General features: G+C 45.4%; 2 protein-coding genes across 2 annotated transcripts in view; both read right to left on the minus strand.

Annotated features, from left to right (window-relative positions):
• Cep57l1 (centrosomal protein 57 like 1) overlaps positions 1 to 10,632 on the minus strand; it is a 73,779-nt gene that overhangs the window by 42,768 nt on the left and 20,379 nt on the right. The gene's annotated exons all lie outside the window — the stretch shown is intronic.
• On the minus strand, positions 5,117 to 6,800 carry LOC110326727 (zinc finger protein 280B-like). Its single transcript, XM_021205304.1, is given in 3 exon segments — positions 5,117 to 5,703; positions 5,706 to 6,008; positions 6,011 to 6,800. Coding segments are annotated over 3 exon segments (1,680 nt in total).

The raw sequence follows: 10,632 nt of genomic DNA on the forward strand, positions 1-10,632 counted from the left end.
TCCGCCTGCCTCTGCCTCCCGAGTGCTGGGATTAAAGGCATGCGCCACCACGCCCAGCTTGTCTTATTATTATCTTTATTTTATGTGCATGGGGTTTTGCCTACACACATCCCACAAGTACCTCGTGCCTATGGGGCCAGAAAAGGGCATAGGTCTCTTGCAACTAGAGTTGCATACGGTTTGAGCCACTGTGTAGTGCTGGGAGTCATGCCTAGGTCCTCTGTAGAACAGCCAGTGCTCTAAAGTGCTCACTCATCTTTCCAGCTCCAGCGTCCACTTTCAATGTCAATGTCCACCTACTGAGTAACTGTTAGGATAAAATCTTTCTGTACAATTATAATACTAAATTAAAAGTATCCTTTAAAATGCTCATAATCAGAGAAGGGGTTTAGAAAAAGCCATGTGGAAACCAACTATTTGATAAGCTTCCTAAAGAGAAGCACACACATGGGGACAAAGAGCAGGAGAGAGGAGAAAGGAGAGAAAGAGGGGGCAGAGGAGGGGAGGGAAGAGGAGAGACTCATAGAAAATAGTCTGTTGAGTCCTCCCACATGGGCTTATGTCATCCCAGAAGCCATAGGTTGCTAAGTAAAAAGCACAGTGCCAGAGGTGGGGTACCTCCCCCACACTGTTGGTCAGAGGGGCCCCAGAGATCCCCAAAACAATCCAAGTTCTTGTCATTGCTCTCGCTGCCCATTCCTTTCTGGTTGGATTTAAGGCCCACTCCACCAGAGGGCCTGAGTGTTGGGTCCTGGCTGGGGGTCTCATAGGACCTGTAAGTGAACCTACACTGAATTCTCAGTCTACCTCTAGGTTAGCGTAGCTCACAGACCCACCCACAGACCCACCCCGTGGGGAAGTTTCTTTGTGCAGGGATGGTGGTTAACAAAGAAGCTTATGACAAGTGCAGAGAATGGGTGACTGCCTGCACAACACTTCTTTGAAGGGACATCTGCATCACAGCCCTGCCCTGAGGCTTAGGAACCAGTGCAGAAAGGCAGCAGAGTGATTGTCTACACGCCAGGACTGCGGCACTCAGGGACCCACAGCAGTTGTGGATGCCTGCATAAGACATGCAAAGAACAAGCCAGAAATGTCAGCATGGAGTGAGAAAGGGTGGAGAGCCGCTATGGGCAGGTGCTGGCTTGTGTGGATGGGGGAGCAGTTTTCTGTAAAGGTGTGGCTTCCAGTATATCGGCTGCACTCCAGTGGATGGTCCCACACCCAGGAGTGTAAGAGCCAAGTGTAGTTGATAGATTATTAAGGGGAAACAAAGTTGGGGGTTGTGGGTGGTGTGGGGTAGATACAGAGGTGAGAGTGGACCTGGGAGGACTGAAGGGATACGATCAAAATACATTATATGAAATTCTCAAAGAACTAATAAAATGGTTAATGTGTTAAAAATGGTCCATAATAACAGTATAAGAAACTCCTTCAAAATTGTTAAAAAAGAAAATATCTATAGTAATAAAAAAAAAATCTCACACAAAAGGCACAAATTAGAAGCTATTTCTGGACTGATTATGAACTACACCCCCAGCCTTCTCATTTCTAAAGGTAACTGCCACCAACAGCTCTTTAAACAAGAAAAAGATAATTATATATCAAAGCGTTTTTCTTTCGGTGACTTTCTGTCAATCAGCTGTAATGAAGGAAAAGGTTCTGTAGATTCCAGAAGCTTGTACATCTTTCTCTTTTTCTAAAGCTTGTTTGAATTTCTTTATTGCGAATGGATGTGAACATATACCTAATATACATCCTTTTTGATTAAAGCATCACTGATTCAGTCCTTACCATTATAGGTAGATGTGTAGATTTCAGAAGCTTGTACATCTTTCTCTTTTTCTAAAGCTTGTTTGAATTTCTTTATTGCGGATGGATGTGAACATATACCTAATATACATCCTTTTTGATTAAAGCATCACTGATTCAGTCCTTACCATTATAGGTAGATGTGTGTATGTGTGTGGTGTGGTGTATGTATATAGTATATACAGGTGTGTGTGTACACATCTAGGTATACACATATGTGGAGGCCAGAGAAAGATGTCAGGTGTTCCTCTATCATTCCAGCCTACTCTGTTGAGACAGGGACACACAGGGAATCTGGAACTAGTCTAACAGCAGCAAGCCCAATGTCCCTCCTGTCTCTGACCACACAACACTTAGTTACAGGTACACATGCAGCTCACCCAATTTTACATGGCTCTCATGCAGCAAGCAAGTACTTGCCTGTGTTATGATATTGTGGGATTTAGTTATCTACCAATTCTTTTTTTTTTTCACAAAATGCTTTTTTTATTCCTCTAATTGCTAGTTCTTATAAATAACTTTGGCAACATCAGAATAATAACTTTTATTTGGTAAATCAAGCAACCAACTTCACAGAGTAACAAAATAGTAATCTTGACAAATATTTAATACTTGTGTAAACAAAACAAAGTGACATTGCTTTCAAAATAGAGCTGTCTATATAAAACAGAAAGCTTCCAGAGACTCAGCTCACTCTACGTCTTTGTGTTAAGAGGCACAAAAATGCACTTAAGCTAGCTCACTTCTAAGACAGAGCCAAAGCTCTTGCTAACGATTCCTTCCTCAAGGCCTGTGACTAGGAAATGTAGCTAGATTGCAGAGGGGAAAGCTGCGGGCAGGGAGAGGTAAGCCACCTTCCAAGAGGAGGAGTAAACGGGGCTTCAGGAGCAGGGGACATTTCTAGTCACTCTAAAAAGCTTGATAAGCTCATAACCACGAGTGAGGTAGCAGCCATTCAGGCTTAGGGAGAGCACGGCGACAGCATAGCAGCCATGCAGGCTTAGGGAAAGCAAGGTGACAGCAGCCCAGGCAGCCCCCGCATCAGGGGGAAACAGGAATTTACTGAGGAATGGCAAGGTGGGTGGGAGGGTCACAACCGTGCAGCAGCAGGGGAAAGGGGACAGGAGAAGTGGTAGGCAGAAGCCATTGCCCTGGGGCCTCCCTTAGCAGTAAACAACAGTCTGTCCTCCTCAGGAGCATGCTTTAGTGACACAGAAAACTACTGCCACAGGCAGGGCTGGAGACACAGGTCTAATAGATAGTAATGTTTATGAGTCTGCAGACTCATTTCATAAGCGGGATTTTCCACCAGAACAAGTGGGACAAATATGCTTTCCATACCTAAAGGAACGGTACAGGGTAAAAAGTGTGATGTGGCAAAAAACAAAACAAAACAAAACAAAAATTCACTGAAAGGATCCATCAAAATAGCAATGAGGCGGATCACAGTCAATCAACGGTCAAGCAGGAAGCAAACAAAAGCTACTCACAACCCCTGCCCCTCCCTCAGTCTCAAGAGAGAGGCCAGGTCTGGGATAACTTCTCCCCACTTTTTCATGGAATCTAGGGAAACTTCACTAAACTGAGGAAGGAAAAAATGCAACAGGGACATCTATCTAAGGAACTTATCCGTACTGCCTCTTTTGTTTCCTGTGTAATTTGGAACTCACTGAAGAGCCCAGACTGACTTTGAACTCTAGATCTTCCTGCCCCAGCCTCCCAAGAGCTCTTATAACCAGTGTGTGCTACCACACCCAGCAAGATAAGATACCTTTAAAGAAAGGAACAGGACATTCAAGAGAGGTTTTGAGACCAGTGTCTATAACCAGCACGACCCAGACTCCTGGAGGGATGGACAGCAGCAGCTGGTCACCTGGGCTGGAGGACAACAGGTGGCACCGGCCAGGCTCAAGGACACAACCCTGGAGATGTACAGAAAGAGCTAACGTTCCTGAAGCTGTTGGAGACCAATCCTCAGAGGATGTTCTATAGTTCTATGAGAAGTTGTTCCTCCAGGGGTTAGTGACCAGCTAAGTAGTATGATAGGCAGGAGAAGGCAAGTCTTCATTTAGGACTTGCACACAAAAGTGCTTCAAGTAAAACCCAAGCAATATTAGTGTGATCAACTCGGAAATTATACATCCAACAAAGGGAACCTATACAGACATTAGAACCACTTACATAGGAGACAAGACACACAGTGTGACTAGGGATCTGGTTCAGTGGCAGAGCCCTCGCTCGGGTTTAATACCTAGCACCAAGGGGGGAAAGCACCAGGGCATCAAATTGCAAGCTTCACACACGCAACCACACACGTGGACTGGAAAATAAAGACCACAGAGAGGGTTTAAATTCTAGCCGCCCTGGTCTGGTTTTGGTGCTATGTCCAGTATTATTGGGCAAGTTCCTCTTACAGCCTGAGAGTAGAACTAAGCCCAGCCCAGCCATAAACTGGACAGATGCCATTTTCCCAAGCCTTTTCAGTTATAACTCAGGTTCAATATACTTCAAGCCACAAATGCCGGGACTGCTTTCCTCAGGAAAGGACAACTTGCTTTACTGATGTGGTCCATGAGGATATAACCAGTTCTTCAAACATAGCTAGCTGAAGTGGAACAGAGAGTGGATAACCCTGGCTACCCTAAGCATCAAGCGAAACAAAGTCCACGGTCATGGGCTCCGTCCCAGTTTTCTAACTACTGTTGCTGCTGCTTCATGTGGCGCTGAGAATACACAGCTGTGCTTTAATGTCTGCAGGGGTCTTTCACAGACTTGGGCGTTTACAGGGATGGCGTGGCCTCCTTGGCTGCTCTTTTAGGTAAAGGCATCAGGCAGGATTCCTTCTTTGGCTTCAAGACTGAAAAGGATGTGTGCCTGCCCACTTACCCATGCTATACCATTTAAGATGTCTCTCAAAAAAGAAACAAAAAATTGACTCTCTCCCTCCTTTAGCAAGCATTAACTGTAGGTCTTCAGGGAGAGGTGGGACCTTGTGAGCCCAACAAACTTCAAACCTTTACATTAAAGAACTCTCAAACTTTAGGGTTATATGAAATACAAATAGGTTTAACTCGTTTTCCATTCACAGGGACACAGACACCTTCCTCCTGTTAAGCCAAACAATATGAATTCAGATGTATTTTAAATAGCACTCACTGTTCATCCAGAAAATGCCTCGCCCGGGAGGGGGAGGGGTAGAGCATTTGCTTATTATTTGTGAACCCTCCGATCCAGCTCCAGCACTAAATGAGAACAAAAGAAACCCTCAAAAAATAAACAGACCAAACCCCGCATTATCACAAAATTAGAGAAAAAAAACTGACTGACTATCATCTTGGGTACCAGCGATTAACCGATGCACAGGCTTGTACTTTCGTCTCTCGGAAGGGTTTGGCTTCTGACTGAGGTTAGAATTAACGGGCTTTTGGGAAAGTCTGCCTTGAGGTCGGGGGTGAGAAGGCTCCCGGTCAGTTGTGCTCACAGTGACCGATGCTACCTTCACAGACCCTGACTCATCGGGCTTCAGGGACGCCTGGATCATGACCTTCGTCTCAGGAGGCAGCCCTTCCAGCTGCTTAGGCTTCTGGTGGCACTGGGTCTTGTGCTCCACTTTCTCCTTGAAAGTTATAAACTGTAGCCGGCACTTGGAGCACTGGTGGCCGCTCCTTTCCCAGTGGNCCCTGTAATGGCACATGTATGGCATCCCAGTTTTGAAGATCTTAAGACAAAATGGACAAAGCAGGTTCTTAGTGTTTACATGGCACTTGGTAAAGTGTGTCTCCACGTCAGCAAAGACTGACNACCTGAACTTACAGACCTGGCACACATAGGGCATCTCCCCAGGCTTGTGATTGTCCTTCATGTGCTGTAAAAGGTCAGTCTCAAATGACACTCACAGATTTTGCAGACCACAGAAGGGTCCAGCGACATGTGCACGCGGTCGATGTGGCACTCCAGCTGGAACGGGGAATCGATCTGCCGGTGGCAGCGCAGACAGGTGGTGTGGCTCTCCCAGGGGTCCTCACTCCTCTGCCTCTCGAGCTCCAAATGATGCTTGGTGTGGTTCATAAATTTAACATTTTTTAGAGCTTTCGAGCAGCTGGGGCATTTAAAGGTTGTGTGAGNCTTCTGTTCTGGCTTCCCATCTCCTTTATACTGCCCATAATAAAAGTCACTAAGTAACAGGGTCAAACTTCTTTCTTGGGATCAAAAGTCTCTCGACTTGCTGGACTTGAAAAGTCTGCTTCCACCAATCCACTGTCCTGACGAGGGTGGGCAGAGTCCCCTGAAGGAGGTGCCCCATTCACAAGACGGCTCAGAGAGTTGGGAGCATCAAAGGAAGGTGTCCTCTGTTGCACATTCGAGGTATGGAAGGTACCTGAAGTGGGCAAAGCTGAAGAAAGTGGTTCTACAATCTCAATACTATGGTCAGGCCTCTGTGGATTTATGGAAAAATGGCACTTCGATACATACAANTTTTCATTCAAATCTCCTCCTGAAAGCGCTGCCTTTACTGGACTATTCTCTGAACTTGAGAGTGTAACCAGAGGCGAACAACACTTTGAAGAGCTACTAGGCACAACTTGTGGTGAATTACTTTTATTATCAGACTCGGACAAAGGCTCAATAATAATAGGACTATCTGTCGATCTAGATTCAGCTGGAGATGCCGGCAAGACAATCACTGCCTCTGATGTGGGGGCAACAAGACATGAGGGCTGCAATCTTTGAGTCGTGGTTGCTCTAAGTCGGTTATGCTTTCTTTTTAAGTGTGAACCTGGGGTGGCTCTGTTCTGAATGTTCGAGTTGACTGGTTGGGAAGTTGAAGTTACTCCAACAAAGATGAGCTTAGCATCTTCTTTTACATTCTCCACCCCTACGAAGATCAGCTCTGCATCTTCATCGTGGGCTTGAATGGGTTCTCGTGACCTCTGCTGTGGTTCTGGATCTTGTTCATCTTCATCATCTAACATGAATGGCTGCTCCATTTCTAATGCGGTTCCTGACAAGCGTAGCCACACAGAACTTCCTCCATTCACACTGCCACCTCCCGGGGCCAGTGTACCTGAGCCTTCCCTGGACGCCCCGGCCCTTGAGGCCTGCGCGGGAAGCCCTGCACCATGGCCCTACCAATTCTTTTCTTAGGCATCTCTATGGGTCTGAGTAGGGCTGAATCTGCAGTTTCCTTAAGGAATATAATGAATGGGGAAGGCTCTGGCTTGAATCTTCTGATCAGGACTCCTTCCTGTTTCTGTTAGTTAAGTGCTATCTAATCTTAGCTACGTCATTTCTTCTCTCTTAACTCTGAACATTACCAATCACTACTTAGGAGAAGTTGTCATGACACAAACTGTAGCATTCAGTTTCCTCAGAACTTAGTTCTGACGAATACAATCTCCACCCTTGGGGTAGGGGACAGTGGTGGCGCACACCTTTAGTCCCAGAGCACTATGGAGGCAGAGGCAGGTGGATTTCTGAGTTCGAGGCCAGCCTGATCTACAAAGTGAGTTCTGACAGCCAGGGCTACGCAGAAAAACCCTGTCTCGAAAAACCAAAAAAAAAAAAAAAAAAAAAAAAAAAAAAAAGAAAATGTCTGACATCAACTGGTGGCCTCTACACACACACACACACACACACACTCACTCTTACTCAACCTACAATATTATCGAAAATTGTTTATACCCAAAACATTTTTAATAAGTTCACAGATGTTCCTAATGATACTGAGTACCTTTATATTCCCCAAACTCATGCTAGCCACCCCTGTGGAGAGCTTTTGGGACTGCTTCTAGAAACTTGGCAGGAATTTGACATTGGGCCAGAATAAAGAAGTAAGCTCAGGCTCAGGCAGGAATTTGACTTTGGGCTAGGACAGGGAAGTAGGCTCAGAAAGTATTTACATTTGGGCCAATACAAAGCTCAAGGTAAACACAATTCAGCCAAGGAACGTGTGACAGTCCCCTAAAAGACAGTCATCACAGGACCTTGTTTACTTATTGCCTTGTTTGTTCTTTGACTGTGCTTATTGCTTTGTTTGTTCCTTAACCTAGAACTGACCTAATTATTTGCATGTACTTAGAATGGTATGGAGAAAAATAACCCTGCTTCAGCCTGAGCACTGGCTGGAGTCCCCCGTTACAGTGTTGTCTAATTGTCTTTTTCTTTTCAGCCCTCCCTCTCTCCCTGGAGAACAAGCTGCCTGGCTTGGTCACACCCCTACTCCCTTTCTGCTTCAACACCAGTCTTACTGGGTAGCCTGGCTTCTTGGAACTTCCTCTGTAGACCAGACTGGCTGGCCTGGTATTCCCCTGCCTCTGCCTCTTGAGTTCTGGCAGGCACTATAGGTGTTTGCCACCATGAGCAGCTATGCTCACTACTTTTAACATTGTATCAAACCTATACTGTGTCTCCAAAAGGTCATTTGTAGGACAGGAGACAACGTTTAATGAGGCAGAATGCTCAGTTCCCATGTTTAACTTCCCTATGGTCATTCTCACCACTACCGCACAAACCTAAGCTTTATACCTAATGCCTTTGCCTTCTCCTTTCAGCAAGAGGACTGAACCCAGGGTCAAGTGCTTGTTAGGTAAGTGCTCTGCTACTGAGCTAAACCTCCAGCCCCTAGGCCCATGCATTCTTAAGCAATAGTATCACTTTTGGAAATGTCCTGATTTATTTGGTTTATTTGTTGTTTCTGCACAGATACCACTTTTTACATTTTATTTCTATTTTTATACACATCAGTGTTTCACTTGCATGTCTGTTTGTGTGAGGGTGCCAGATTCCCTAGAACAGGAGTTACAGACAGGTGTGAGCTTTGAGTCCCCTAGGACTGGAGCTAAGATGGTTGTGAGCTGCCATGTAGGTGCTGGGAACTGAACTCAAGCCAGTGCTGCCAATCTCTGAGTGAAGGAAGTCTCTGGCTCTGTCCCCTTCCCTTCCATATTAGCCTTGTTTTCCAGCATCAATACCCTACTCTTCAACCCACATAGACTCTAAGGATTTCAACACTTACCACATTTCTCAAACCACTTATCCTCCATCACAGACAAGCTATACTATCTTAGACCTGTATCACCTGTGGCCTCTGGAAGGATTCTCCTGCTAATCCTGTCTTAGAATCCTTATTGTACCTCTGGAGTACAATAAGATTAAAACCCAGGAATATCGTTTCGAAGTTCAAAACTCTGTAGTGACTCCCCAGTTCTTCAGAACAAAGATAAAGTGGCTTTTCAGAGCCACACAGACCCTTAGTGACCACTGGTTCCTTCATGTCCCCCACCCCCACCCCCCAATACTGTTCTCTCTTCCTAGAACACTGGCCTTGTGAGCACATGCCTGTAATCCCAGCGCTCTCAAGGTAGGAGGAGGGAGCATCAGAGCTCAAGGTCATTGTTCTTGGCTACTTCAAGGCTGAGTTATATAAGACCCTGCCAAGAACAGAATGAACAAGGAGAAAGGGGGAGAGTGTGTGGGGGTACAGAGGAAGCCCATTCACCAATTTTCATTAATCTGTACGCCTTGAGGATTGGGTCATAATGAAACGCTCACTAAACTGGAATGGATTAAAAGGCATTGAGTTATTGCAAGATAATCCTATGAAAAGTCACTTAAATAGCTGGGGACATAGCTCAGTGGCAGAGTGCTTAAAACAGGCATCCTTGAGGTCACATCAATATAAGGTAAATGGAAGTTGTCCACCTCACTCCCAATGGAAAGATTGTAGCTAGACAGTGGTGTCTAAATAGCAGCTGGCTTATCAGAATACTATTCCCCCTTGGTACTGAGAGTTCCAAGACTCTCCTTCCAATTCTTACAGCAAGCCCTCAGAGCTTTAACTACCCCAGCACTTGACTCATCTGAGGTAAGCAAGTGTTCTAGAGGGCTGAAGTCATCTGATAATGGAGAGAGAGCCTGACAGGGAGAGCTCTAGAGTTAGCATTAAGCCTGCACTTCTTTTCAAGCAGACGTGTTGACACAGCTGTTAAAGTCTTAGTATGAGCAGTGGAATATGTTGTTGCCTCGAACAGAGGTGAGAACAAAACCTGATTTTCTTGTTTAGCTGAGATGGAAGCTTAACTTCATCAAGATACATTTTCCTTAAAATGTGTTTACAACAACATTATTCCAGTTCTGCATTACTTTCCAATGGGCCTCCTTTATTTAGCTGACCAGGCCAAATACTGAGGGGTGCTGAGGCCTGCTGATGTATACCTAGCAGCCAAAGTAAAAAAGCCTAGTAGAAAAGACCCCAAGAGCTGGGTGTGGTGACACATATCAGTACCTCAGTGCTGGAGAGACTGAAGATGGAGAATCAAAGGTTTGAGACCAGCATTACTACATAGATAAGTTCCAGGCCAGCATGAGATATACGGAGACCCATCTCTAAAATGAACAAATAAACAAACAAACTCCCAAACTTAGATTGTAAGAGCTGAGACACAGTCTCAAACAACAGCAACAACAACAACCATTACCCACCCTATGAGTTGGGTAAGGTATAGTGCACACACCTCAGAACTTGGGAGGCAGAGACAGGCAGAGCTCTATAGGTTCAAGGTTAGCTTGGTCTGCAGAATGAGTTCCAGCCCAGCCAAGATAGAAAAGAAGAGAAACAAGCCACCCCCTGAAACCCTGTTTAGAGGGAGCTAAGCATTACAGGTTAGGACTTCTCCCAGGAAGCTCTCATTCCACACAGAGACTATTTGTAGCCACATCAGAACAATTCATCTCATAAAAATGCCTTTAATCCTAGCACTTGGGAGGCAGAGACAGGTGGATTTCTGAGTTCGACGCCAGCCTGGTCTACAAAGTGAGTTC

This window comes from Mus pahari, chromosome 9 (assembly GCF_900095145.1).
Source record: "Mus pahari chromosome 9, PAHARI_EIJ_v1.1, whole genome shotgun sequence".
NCBI lineage: Eukaryota > Metazoa > Chordata > Mammalia > Rodentia > Muridae > Mus > Mus pahari.